A 13,705-nucleotide genomic window follows, 5' to 3' on the forward strand; every position below is an offset into this window, starting at 1 on the left:
TAATGAATTCATTTGAGATTTTTTGAAAAATTTGGATAAGGTTTTGGCTAGATGCGAGGATACAAATTTGGTGTTGAATTGGGAGAAGTGTTACTTCATGGTAGAGGAAGGCATTGTCCTCGGCCATAAAATTTCAAAGCATGTTATTGAGGTTGACAAGGCCTAGATTGAGGTGATCTCTAAACTCCCCCTACATTTGTGAAGGGAGTGAGGAGCTTCTTGGATCATGCGGGTTTCTATTGCCGATTCATCAAGGACTTTTCCAAGGTGGTGAACCCATTGTGCAAAGTTTTGGAGAAGGATGCCAAGTTCCATTTCAATGAAGATTGTATGAAGGCATTTGAATTGCTTACGTTGAAGTTGACTACTACTCCTATTATTACAGTACCGGATTAGAGCTTGCCTTTTGAACTCATGTGTAATGCTAGCGATGTGGCGATTGGAGTGGTGTTGGGCCAAAGAATCAACAAAATCTTCCATCCGGTCTGCTATGCTAGCAAGACCATGAATGATGCCCAAGTCAACTACACAATGACCGAAAATGAGCTACTTGCTATTGTGTTTGCTATGGAGAATTTCCAGCTCTATTTGATAGGTAAAATGGTGATTGTTCACACCGACCATGCGACACTTCAGTATTTGATGAGCAAGAAAGATTCTAAGGCAAGGTTGATGCGATGAGTGCTTCTATTGCAAGAGTCTGATCTAGAGATTCAAGCCCGCAAGGGTAGTGAAAATCAAGTGGCAGACCACTTTTACTGCTTAGTAAAGGAGGGGAGGCCACATGACGGCCTTGATATCAATGACTAATTTCCCGACGAGCAACTCCTAGCCGTTTCAATGACCGGAATGCCATAGTTTTTCGATTAGCCAATTATCTTGTGAGCGGCATTGTACCGAATGGGTTCTCTTCAAACCAAAGGAAGGAGCTCAAATGGGATTTCTTGGATTATTATTGGGATGAGATGTATCATTTCCGTATATGTACCGATGGTGTGATCCGGCGATGTGTGCCGAAGGAAGAACAAATGGGAATTCTCGAGGCTTGCCATTCTTCACCATATGGTGGTGACCATGGTGGAGCTAGAATGGCTACAAAAGTATTGGGTTGTGGATTCTATTGGCCTACTCTCTACAAGGACGCTAGTGATCTTGTCAAGCGTTGTGATGAATTCCAAAGGGCCGGTGGGATTTCTAATAAGAATGAGATTCCCCTCACCACCATCGTAGAGATTGAAATTTTTGATGTTTGGGGTATTGATTTCATGGGACCGTTCGTGAGCTCTTGTAGGAACACTTGTATTTTGGTAGCTGTGGACTATGTGTCAAAATGGGTTGAAGCCGTGGCTTTACCCAACAACGAAGCTCAAAGTGTGGTGACATTCTGGAAAAAGAACATCTTCACAAGGTGTGGTACTCCGAAGGCCATTATTAGTAGTGGGGTTGCACTTTTGCAACCGGGTTTTTGATACCTTACACACCAAGTATGGTGTCACTCATAAAGTCTCAACCCCTACCATCCTCAAGCAAGTGGACAGGTTAAAGTCTCCAACCGGGAGATCAAGAGTATTTTGTCAAAGACTGTTAATGCCAACCAGACGGATTGGTCAAGAAAACTTGATGATTCTCTTTGGGCTTATAGGACGGCCTACAAGACACCTATTGGGATATCTCCATATCGATTGGTGTTTGGGAAGGTGTGTCATCTTTCGGTAGAATTTGAGCATAAGGCCATGTGGGCTTTGAAGAAGTTGAACCTTGAGTGGGATGTTGCTGCAAACCTAAGAGTGGCGCATTTGAATGAGCTTAATGAATTATAGTATCATGCCTACACAAGTTTGTCCCTTTACAAGGAGAAAATGAAGTACCTCTAAGACAAGTACATCCACAACAAGGAGTTTAAAGAAGGTGATCTTGTGATTTTGTTCAACTCCCGGTTACGGATGTTCCCGGGCAAGTTAAAGTCAAAATGGAGTGGCCCATTTAAAGTGGTGAATGTAACCCCCTTTGGTGCTCTAGATTTGAAAAATAAGAATGATGAGGTGTTTGGAGTCAATGAGCATCAGGTTAAACATTATCTTGGCAAAGTTGATGATGGCCACATTGTGGCGATTCTTTATTTCAAGCGATTGGTAATCTGCATCGTGCCGCGCCGCTAAATCAAGCGCTTCTTGGTAAGCAACCCATGTGTCCTTTTCTTTTTCTTGTTTCTCTTCTTTAGATTAGATAGACTTTGTTTTGTTCTATCTAGTTTTGAAGTATATGCATGAATGGGTGTGCATTGTAGGGACTGTGCACAAAAATTTGGCTATGTGTCACAAGAAGTGTGGACCACACCAAATTATGCGAACCGCACTAACACTCTGTGGCCGCAAAATTCTGTGTGCGGTCGCACAACTGGAAGATTATAAATGCATGGTTTCTGACGTTTGGCCTGTCAAATTTCCTTAACAATTTGCGGTCGTACCCAAAATTGTATGGTCCACACAAATTCTGTAGTCGCACTCATTTTTGTGCGGACCACAACGATTCTTCACAGTACAGGTAAGGAGTGCGGACCACACCAGCATTATGAGGTCACACTCAGGTTAATTCTGGGCCTGACGGGTCAAAAGTATAAATAGGGCTTTTCTCAACTTTTTGCGCTTTTACATTCTCTGAACCTTCACGCCTTAAGCAAGCACAGTGCATCCCCCGCTAATTCTCAAGCTTCAAGAATTTCATCTCTTAGATTCTCACCTGCATCCTTCATTAGTGGTATGATCATTACATATTTAGATTTTTCATCTTTTCTTACTTTTGTTCATTGGTATAGGGTTAATTACATGCCTCAAAATGTCAATAATTAGTCATTTTTTGCTTAGAATCATGTGGGTAGCATATTAAGTATTAATTGGGGCCTAGGTAAATATCTATCCATGTTTAATTGCGCAAACCATATCTAAATTATGAAAAGATTGCATGAACCCTAGTTCAGTACCCGAAAATTTCAAATTGTGCGGCCGCACTCATTTTTATGCGGTCCACACATATTTTGTGCGGTCTGCAGCTCTCTAAAATAGGGAAAGTATGTTCATGAATTGTGTGGTCGCACACAAAATTGTGTATACCGCAGTGGACTTGTGCGACCACACTCATTTTTGTGCGGTCCGCACATATTTTGTGCAGTCTGCAGCTCTTTGAGTTAGGGAAAGTATGTTCATGAATTGTGTGGCTGCACTCAAAATTGTGCAGACCGCAGTGGACTTGTGCGGCCGCACTGATGATACATTAAAGACCATAGTAGTCTGAACCTGGGACTGTGCAGCAGCACTTATTTTCGTGTGGTCCGCACAGGGCAATCTGTGGACACATTCATTTTTGTGCGGTCAGCACTGGGCAGTTTGTGGCTGCACTTATTTTTGTGTGGTCCGCACTAGGTAGTCTGCGGTCGCACTCACTTTTGTGCGATCCGAACTGCACCTTCTAAGATTGCATTACTCCAATTAATTTTCTTGCATATGTAGTTTACAAATTTAACTGACTCTTATCCTTATGCGTTGCGGACAATGGTTAGATCACGTGGCAAGGGAGATATGTCACAAGGGAGGGAAGAACCCTCTCGAGGCCGGGGTCGAGGCAGAAGCACCTTCCGCTAGAACTTCAAAGAGTAATAAGCAAGAAAGCCACAGCCTATAGAGCTCCTAAACCCTCCGAGACCAGTGAGTACCTCCCATCCGGGGAAGCTTCTGAGGGTAACTCCGTGCAAGGACAGCTGGAAGCCCAATCACAACAAATCCCAGATAGATTTTATTTGGTGAATGAGTCATCTTCAGCTGCTAGTTCGTCTCCAGGTTCGGAAGAGGGTAGTCAAGATTCTGAGCCCTCTTCCTCACATGCTCCACCTGCCCCAATCAATGTAGACGATGATGATGATGTCCTAGATGATGGTAGAGGGGGCGATACTGCAGTATGAAGTTTAGAGAGGTCAAGGAGGCCATAGATATGGGAGGACAGATTTGTCAGTGCCAATGCATTTTCAAAATTTAGAGAATGGTGGCCGCAAAGTTCGCTCATTCTTGAGTGACAATTCTTGATAAAAGATTTGAACAACGACAACTCCAATGTCCTTAGGCAATTCCAGGAGCGAAAAACATGGAAATGGTTCACCCAGAGCGTCCTAGATGCAAATAAGCACCTAGTCAAGGAATTCTATGCAAATGTAGCTCACATCAAAAAGGGTACCAAGGTCACAAAAGTGCAAAATTTGAAAGTCCGATTCGACTCCTACGCATTGAATTCATATGTGGGGTTTTTGGAAATGGAGGCAGTCCAATACTTGGAGAAGCTGGCTATGGGTGATGTAGCTCGCCCATGGCTAGCTGAGATTCTGGTAATTAGAGGATCAATACCTCTTTGGCTCACAGCAGGGGTTCCAATTGTCCGGTCCACCATAAATTATGAATCAAAGGGGTGGAAAATATTTATGTGTAGCCGCACTGATCCATGCCTCAATAAGAACCAACTCCAACTTCCCCGTGTAGTCTTGGTGGCTTCGATTATGGCTAGGTATCCGATAAATATTTGTGCCATCATGTCCACCAACATCACTTTAGCTGTCTAGAAGGTGAAAGATCCTATATGTACCTGAACTTCCTCATAGAATACTTGAAGGATCAAAGGGTGGAGCCGAAGCATTATGATGCAGAAGTAAAGGCCAAGAAACCATTATCATGGTACAACCTTCAGGAAGATGACAACCCACAATTCAAAGGTAAGACTACTACCTCTGCTGGCTAGTCTGAGGAGCCAGCGGTAGTAGTTTCTAATTCGGCTGGTGAGCCTTCAACATCTACCATACCTTCCATAGCAGCCAACCCTTCCACCGGAACAACGGATATGCTACCATCTTCCTCTGCCAGACCATCTTCTTTTGCTAGACTATCGGTGCTATTATCAGTGTTGACTTCATCTATTTATCCAGCACAGTCTCCCAGACATTAGCGATTCTCAACAACTGGATGCAGGTAGCTACTACAAAGCTGACTAACATACCCAATGTTGTTGCAGCACAGTCCTCAGTCCCAGCAGCCCTAACAGAGCCATAGGTACCTCCGTCGGTGGAGGAAACATTGAAGAAGATTCTGGCGGACTAGAAGACTATCATGGCCAAAGTGGTGGCACAACGGAAAGCCATTGAGGATTTGGGCAAACAAGTCAAGATGATGCGAAAGTCTCAAACATCAAAGAAGTCGGTGGAAAAGCTAAGAAAAGAGATTGAAAAGATCACATCAACCGGTGATTTAGCATTGGACCTGCTCATGGAGTCAGCAGCACAGGAAGCACCAGTTGTACTTGAGGCACCAGCAGTAGCCAACCAGTCTAAGGAGCCGGTTGCAACTGCCCAAACCGCTGAGGAGATGATCTAGATGCTCAGCAATCCTGTTGTCCATCAGTCAGGAAATGATGACATACAGTTAGAGATAGAGGGTGTTGATGATCCCATGTAGACTGAGACCACATAAGGAGTTTTCTTCACTCTCTACCCTTCCCTGTTATTATTTTTGTTAAGCATTGGGGCAAATGCTTATTTTTCATTTGGGGGTAGTTTATTTTGATGATTGACAGTTGGATTTGGCCAGTAACAACTCTGATACTATTCTTCTTTTATCTTTATTTTCTATTTGGTGATGTATATATTCTTCCCTGATTTACATATTCAGTTTCCCTTATGTATATATTCATTTGATTTCGATTTGTATATTCATTTTACTTTATGTAGTTTACTTCATAACTTCTTTAGATTTTTTTTCCTTAGTAGTATAACTTCTTATTTACTTTAGTAGCTTCTTATTTACTTTAGTATCTTCTTTTTAATGTGTTAACATATTTTTACGTTTGAGTGAACAATAAGCATTTGGTTTTTTTAATGCCACGGTTCTTTCCAAAGGTGGATTTTGTGTGAAATGGGTAGCGCTTCCCAATAATGGATGGTGTGACAACCTTCTTAAGGGATTGAGTCCGTTTTAATTTATGTTTAGGCAAATATAGTAATAATGAATAAAGGGTCTCAAGTATGCTTCACTTGGTACCAACACATTTACCTATGATCGTATGGTTAAAAATAAGTTGTTGGGAGAAAATAGCTCTAGTTGTGACCCTTTTGACTCTTGTGTTGACTTAAGCAGTCATCGAATGGTTCAAATCTAGACATTTGTGATTCTCAATCTTATCTAGAGTTATTGTGGGACCTCTACTTCGTTCTCTTTAGCAATCCAGAAGCGTGAGATGTGAGATGTTTAGTTACAACTCCAAGTTCCCGTGCTAATGGTCAACTTGCCCCAAATGTGTTTCTTGGCAAAATTCTAAGTGTAGCTTGGGTTGAGAAATAATTGTATGCTCTCTTTGATCCATAACCTACAAAAGTGATATCCCTAGTCAACCCTTTTGAGCTGAAGCCTATTTTCTTTCTTTCAATAACCACGTTACACGCCTTTATCCATTTTGTATGACCCTCTCTTGGCACCCGATCTTTCCTTAGAATTCTTGAGAAACAATTGGCAAAAAATAAGTATGGGGGAGAGACAAGGAGTTTGAAAGTGATAAAAGGTACAAAGAAGAGAATGAAATGAAGAAAAGGGAAGGCAAAGAAAAGAAAGAAAGAACAAAAAGAAAAATTCCAAAAAGAAACTGAATAAGGTAAAAAGTTGAAGGGATTCAAAGAAAACAATGATGAAAGACATGGAGTAAATAGAAAAGGAGAAAAATGGATGTCATGATCAAGAAAGAGTGATATTACGTCTCTCTAGTTCCCCCAGAGGAAGAAGAAAATGACTCAAAGAGTCGAGAAAGTATGAGCCGAAAAGAGAAAATGGAGTGCTTAAGGAAAAATGAAACCATTCTATTTAATCAAGACCTACCTTGATCCAAAAAGTCTTCATTACATCCGAAAAAGCCCTGCATGATTTCAAGTTAAGTGAGCTTACATTAGTAGTGATTTACATAAAGGGCAAGCTTATGGTACTTAAAGTCGGACTTGTGATGTTCTTTTGAGAGAGATGAGAGAACTTTTCACAATCCTTGCTTCGAGTGTTACGTTCCAAAATGAGAGTTACTAATGGAGAGTAGAGGAGGAGGAGTTTGGGATCCTCAATTACCTACGTGAAAGAGCGATCATCATTGATGAATAGAATGAACTCTTGATGCTCAAGTGTCACATTAGAACTATGGTACTCAAAAAGTCAAATCATTGTGTTGCTGATAATTCATATGCGTTGTGGGTAATTGTTGGTCCTAATTGATGCGTGATTAATTCACCTTAGGCTAGCTGAAATATCCTTTTTTCTAGTGGAGGTTGGAATTGCCTTAATTGCTTGAGGACAAGCAAAAACTTAAGTTTGGGGGAGTTGATAAGTAGGGATTTTGACCGCTTATTTGCTCCCTTTTACTTGTGTTTTAGCTCACAAATGTTTAAAAGGTACTCCTAAGAACTAATGAAATGTGCTTCTATACAAGAATATTGGAAAACGAGCAAAAGAAGTCAAAATCAACTCATAAAGGAGTCAAAATTAAATAAGAACCAAAACAGAGAAAAAGGCTAACAGTACGGACTGCACAATTCTTGTGCGGCCGCAGCAGAGGAGATTCAGAGAGCTAGTCTTTGGGCTAGCTGAAGCATGCAGACTGCACCGAAATTATGTGGTTGCACGAGGTCAAGTGAGGCGACACTCGTTATTATGCGGTACGTAGAAGTGAAGAATTAGAGATTTGGGTTCAAATTCAAAGTTAAGGAGTACGGACCGCATCATTTTTGTGCATCCGCATAATCAGATGTGCAACCACACTCTTTTTTATGCGGATCGCAGATGCCCCAAAGTACCAAGCCCCAAGTTCCAGGAATGTGGACCGCACGATAATTGTGCGGCCGTATCAGCTCATTGTGTGGACCACACCAGAATTATGCGGCTGCACAACTTTCGCAAGGGCATTTTTGTTAGATATTTTCAGCTTATTATAAATAGAACATTCTGTCATTTTTAGGACAAGTTTAGTTTTTGGAAGAGCACCTGAGCCATTTTCTTTGTTGTTTCGAGTAATTTGTACTAGATTGACTTCTAAACATTAGATTTTCTTTTTCTAATCAATTATTATGCATTTTATCTTAATTTCCTCTTGTATTTGTTCAATTTTCATGAGTAGCTAAATTTCTAGCTAGGGTTGTGGCCCAACCCTAGTGTGAGTACTTAATGGGTATTTGATTTAGGGCTTGTTTGTGATTGGGTTAGTGATATTTAGCCTTGTTCATGCTTGTATTTAAGAATTAATGATTGCAAACATTGATTCATGCCCATATGACTTAGTCTCTATTTGAGAAAGAGAGACTAGGTCTAGGAAAACTTGTCTACAAGAAATTGGGGTGAACTCAAGAAATTGATAGTCCCAATTAAAGGGTAAAATCTAGAGATAGTAAGACCCGACTTGAGCATATATCACTTGATTTGTGCAATACCCATTTGGATTTGAGAAAGACAAATTGGGCAAAATCACTCAAACTACCGAGAGGTATAGAGTGGGTAATTATGTGTGATTACTATATTACGACCCCGACTAATCAAACTTTTCTTAGAGTTTACAACCCGTTAGGTAATTACCTAGGTGGAAGTTACGACCCTAGATCCTTTATCAATTGATAAACAACCAAAACAAAAAATATTGTCTCCTAGTTTTATAATTGCCATCAATAACATAAAGTAGAAATAGAAACAACAAACAAGAATGTGGAAGTGCAATTTTAGGCACATTATACAATTACACTAGGTGTATACCTAATCCCAATTCTAACTCCCTGAGTGATAGGTTACAAGTACTTTGGTCATAAGTACTTTGTTTTATGTTTTGATGATCTAACAAACTTACTATCCAAAACAGATAAGGAACCTATTATGCATTTACAAGACCTTAATATCACAAGGTTCCAGGTTGAGACTCACCATGGGACATGATTCAACTCTTCAGAGTGGAAAGAACAGCTGAGGGAAATGGTCCCTACCAGTTCCTTTAGAGACTGCGCGAAGTCAACTCTCCAGTTGGAAAGTTGCCGCCTACAGACTCTACAGTGCAGGAATAGTGCAGCAATCAACTTTCAAGGGAAGACTTTTTATCTACCTTGTTTACATCATTGTAAGTGATGCCACACATGTATATATACAATCAAGGGAGGTAAAATACATTCACTTGAATATTTGACAAGCTCAATCACGTGACTACCCAACAAGCAAGTTTCAAGAGCTTCAAGAACAAAGAACAAAACAACTATGGACCAGTTCCCATATTGAGTCATTGTATGTCCTTAGTTGAGTTGTAACTTTGCAATAGTTCCTCAATTGTAATTCCTATATAGCTTATTTAGAAGCATTATATAGGAACCCCTTTGTAAACCTTAAACCAGTATGTTTATGTCTTGGCTAGAGTTTGTCATATTGTAAAGTCTTTGTAATAGAAATCTTACAAAGTGGCTAGTAATAGAGTATTACAAGTTAGTGAGGGATTAATTGGTTAATTCCTAGGTTACATAGGTTGTAATCTAAAATTTGCTCAGTACTGAAGTTGAAATCCTACAAGGGTAGGTCGTGGTTTTTAACCCCATTAAGCTGGGAATTTTCCACGTGAAATTCCTCTTGCCATTTAATTATTTTTGTGTGTTTTTACTGATTGAATCTGATAGATAACCTGGTTCTCTATATAGTTTGGTGGACCCTTATATTCTATCTATTGGTATTAGAGCAGGTTCTTTCTAATGGATCCTCATGGCTGATCCTCCAAACTTCGAAGAAGGCCAGTCTACTTACAGACCACCTCGGTTCAACGGATAGTATTACGGATGGTGGAAAACTAGAATGCATGACTTCATCATGGCTGAAGATTTTGAGCTATGGGATGTCATATTTGATGGATCCTTTGTTCTTGCTGAAAACCTTGGCGACCCACCACTAGCCATTCCAAAGACAAGGAAAGAATTCAACAATGCGGATAGAAAGGCAGTAGAGAAGAACTTTTGTGCTAAGAAAATTCTGGTGTGTGGTATTTGTCCTGATGAATACAACAGGATATCAGCATGTCAGTCAGCCAAAGAAATCTGAGAAGCCCTTCAGACAGCTTACGAAGGAAGAACACATGTCAAGCAATCCAAAATCTACATGCTCACAACTGAATAAGAGCTCTTTAGGATGCAAGATGATGAATCTGTCCAAGAAATGCATACCTGGTTCACCTCCATCATTAATGAGCTTCACTCCCTTAGTGAAACTATTCCAAGAAACAAGCTGGTTAGAAAAATCCTAAGTGTTCTGCCTAGCTCTTAGGGAAGCGAAGTGAATGCCATTACAGAGGCAAAGAACTTGTAGGAGCTAACTATTTATGAGCTTGTTGGAAATCAAAAAATATATGAAATGAAGAAGAAGAAGGGAAGTGAAAGAAGAGAGCCCAAGAAGGAGAAGAACCTGGTCCTTAAGATGGAAAATAATGACTCAAGTGGTGAGGATGGTGATATGGCATACCTAACAAGAAGATTCCAGAAGATGGTTCCCAGGAATGGAGACATCCCAAAAAGGGGAAGTTCTAGCAAGCCAAAGAATTATGACCTATATCGTAAATGTGGCAAGCCATGACATTTCATCAAGGATTGCCCTCTCCTAAAGTAGTATCACTACAAGAACAACTCTGACAAAGCATCCAAAAAAAACCCGGTTCCTGATAAACATTTCAATAGAAAAAACGCCGCTGACAATGTCATGAGTCAAACTCTTGCTGCATGGGGAGATTCATCAAGCGAATCTGGAGAAGATGATGAACTAGGTAACAACTCTATGATGGCAGTAGAAAGTTAAGCAATTGAGTATGATTCAATTTTTGCTTTGATAGCTCAGCCTGCTAATGAAGATGACGATGATGATGAGGTAAATTTTCTAGATGTTCAGAGAAACCTTAAATATTATTCTCCTAAGAAACGCATGTCTTTGGCAAATGTGTTAATCGACACTTATCATAGTCTTATAAATGATAGAGATTTCTTATCAATTGAGCTAGGAGAAGCAAAACAGTCTAAATATGACCTATAAATAGTTGCAGTTATTTTAAAAGAGTCAATTGATAACCTAAAGAAATAAAGAAATGCCTTAGAGAAAAGGATTCAAAAAGTAGAACAAGAAAGAGATGCCCTTTTAGTGGTAATAATGGATTTGAATGATACTATTGGGAAACCTAAAATGGAAAGTAGGGATGAAAACTATCAAAAAGGAAAGGAAGTTACAAATGAGGTACACATTAAGCTTGAAAGTGAGTTAAATTTAGTGAAGTTTAGTCTGTATGATGAGCTTGAGAAAAACAAATAACTTCAGGAAGAACTAGGAAGAGTGAAGAGTGATCTTGAAAAATCACTCAAATGGACCTGGTCCTCTGATGGGGGAAACAGGTAGGGGATTGGGTTTCAAAAGGAAAGATTCCTTACAACCCTCATAGCAAGTACGTTGTTGTTCCTAACAATTGACTTTGCACTCACTGCGGTAACAATGGGTACCTTAAAGAAAACTGTAAGGCCAGATTTTAGTCACAGCAAAAAAACAAATCCTATACTGAAAAATTAACTACTAGTAGAGAACCTGGTCCCTCATTTAAAAAATGCATAATGCCTGCATGGACTAAAAAATCCCTGATTCACCCCTTTCCTCATTACAAGGGATCCAAATTAGTTTGGGTTCTAAAGCTAACTTCTAACTCTTATTTTGCAAGGAATAGTGAAAGGAAGTAACCTACAATGGTACATGGACAGTGGTTGCTCCAAGAATATGAATGGCAGTACAAATGATTTCCTTTCACTTAAGGCCCTGCAAGGAGGGAATGTTTTCTTTGAAAATGGCAAAAAGAGATACATTCTGGGAGTTGGTAGGATTGGGAAGTCTCTCCCTCACTCAATCAGAAATGTATACTACGTGAACGGGTTGAAGTACAACTTGTTAAGCGTTTCCCAAATTTATGGCAAGGGAAATAAGGTGGAATTTGTGTCAAAATCCTATACAGTCACAAACCTGGTGACTGTTGAGGTGGTACAAGTGGCAAAAAGATACAAGAATATCTATGTAGCTGACTTTGAGTCTCTAAAGTGATATAAGCTGTCTAAGTGTTGTTGATGATGATGCTGAATTATGGCACAAGAGGGTGGGTCATGCAATGGTCTGCCCGAGTCAAGCTTCAAGGATAACAAAGTATGTGATGCATGTGTAAAAGTGAAGCAGGTTAGATCCTTATTCAAGCCCAAAAAGTAAGTCAACACCGCAAGGCCACTCAATCTCCTTCACATGGATCTGTGAGGGTGCCAAGCAGAAGAGGAAAGAAGTACATCTTTGTGATAGTTTATGACTACTCCAAATTTATCTAGACCTTGTTCCTTAGGAACAAATATGAAACCTTTGAGGTGTTTGTTGCCTTTGTCAAGAAAATCCAAGTGAAAATGGGTAATAAAGTAGCATGTATAAGGTCTGATCATGTGATGGAGTTTGACAATGTTAAATTTGATGAGTTGTGCATTGAAAATGGCATCACTCATAATTTCTCAGCTTCAAGAACACCTTAACAATATGGTGTTGTGGAAAGGAAGAATAGAACTCTTGAAGGCATGGCAAGAACCATGCTAATTGACAATGGGATAGCAAAGTATTTTTGGGCAGAAACTATCCATATTGCGTGCTACTTGGTGAACAGATGCATGATCAGGTCTCTTCTGAAAAAAACTCCATATGAACTGCTGAATGGAAGGAAGCCCAAGCTGACACATCTAAGAACTTTTGAATGTAAATGTTTTGTTCATAACAATGGAAAGGAAGCTCTTGGAAATTTCGATGCCAAAAGTGATGAAGGAATTTTTCTAAGATACTCATCTCAAAGCAAAGCTTACAAGGTATACAATAAAAGGACTCAATATGTCGAAGAAAGAATACATGTGATCTTTGATGAAGCTCACCTCTCCAGTGAAAAGGACAAACATGGTGATCAAGATGGAGAGCCCTTATCTATTCCAAGTGAAGTAATTGACATGGCAAATGGAAAGGCAGATATGATGAGCCATGTCAAGGAATCCGGTGAAGAAGACTCAAATACATCTCCATACTTTGGAGAGGAATCTGGTCCCCCGATTACAAGAACTGAAGCTGAAAACAAAGTTGTTGATGCAGTCCTAGGAACTCCGCTCTGTGTAGTAAGAATCGCCCAAAAACCCCAGTTAGATATACCTGGTTCCTCTACCAATGAGACTCAAGTACCAAATTGGAGGTTCGAAAGCTCATATCCACTTGACAACAAAATCACTCCTCTTGATTCAGGAGTTCAAACCAGATCAAAAGCAATAAAATCACTTACCTTTTAATCTTTTATTTCCTAGATAGAGCCCAAAAATATAAAGGAAGTGATGAAAGATGCAGACTAGATCACAACCATGCAAGAAGAACTGCATCAATTTGAAAGGAACATGGTATGACACCTGGTTTTTCGACCTGCAGATCGAACCATTATAGGAACCAGGTGGGTATTTAGGAAAAACTTGATGAATTTGGGATTACAACAAGAAGCAAGGCTAGGCTTGTAGTTCAAGGCTACAATCATGAAGAAGGGATTTATTAAGATAAAACATTTGCTCCCGTAGCTCGAATGGAAGCCATTAGAATTCTAATTGCCT

The 13,705-nt window shown here is 39.9% G+C and overlaps 2 protein-coding genes across 2 annotated transcripts; both read left to right on the top strand.

Annotated features, from left to right (window-relative positions):
* Positions 1 to 11,210: 11,210 nt before the first annotated feature.
* Positions 11,211 to 12,140, top strand: LOC138876234 (uncharacterized). Its single transcript, XM_070155139.1, has 3 exons — positions 11,211 to 11,294; positions 11,376 to 11,449; positions 11,807 to 12,140. Exons 1-3 carry the CDS (start codon positions 11,211 to 11,213, stop codon positions 12,138 to 12,140), a joined length of 492 nt encoding a protein of 163 aa, XP_070011240.1.
* A 509-nt stretch (positions 12,141 to 12,649) lies between these two features.
* LOC138876235 (uncharacterized) lies at positions 12,650 to 13,396 on the top strand. The gene has a single exon (XM_070155140.1). The coding sequence runs from the start codon at positions 12,650 to 12,652 to the stop codon at positions 13,394 to 13,396; it is 747 nt and encodes a 248-aa protein (XP_070011241.1).
* The last annotated feature ends 309 nt before the right edge of the window (positions 13,397 to 13,705 follow it).

This window comes from Nicotiana sylvestris, chromosome 8 (genome assembly GCF_000393655.2).
Source record: "Nicotiana sylvestris chromosome 8, ASM39365v2, whole genome shotgun sequence".
In the NCBI taxonomy this organism is placed as follows: domain Eukaryota; kingdom Viridiplantae; phylum Streptophyta; class Magnoliopsida; order Solanales; family Solanaceae; genus Nicotiana; species Nicotiana sylvestris.

Coding starts and splice junctions, on each gene's coding strand:
- LOC138876234 (XM_070155139.1), top strand. CDS start 11,211: ATGGATTTGAATGATACTATTGGGAAACCTAAAATGGAAAGTAGGGAT. Junction 11,295..11,375: donor GAAAGGAAGTTACAAATGAG/GTACACATTAAG, acceptor AAATAACTTCAG/GAAGAACTAGGAAGAGTGAA. Junction 11,450..11,806: donor TCCTCTGATGGGGGAAACAG/GTAGGGGATTGG, acceptor GTACATGGACAG/TGGTTGCTCCAAGAATATGA.
- LOC138876235 (XM_070155140.1), top strand. CDS start 12,650: ATGGCAAGAACCATGCTAATTGACAATGGGATAGCAAAGTATTTTTGG.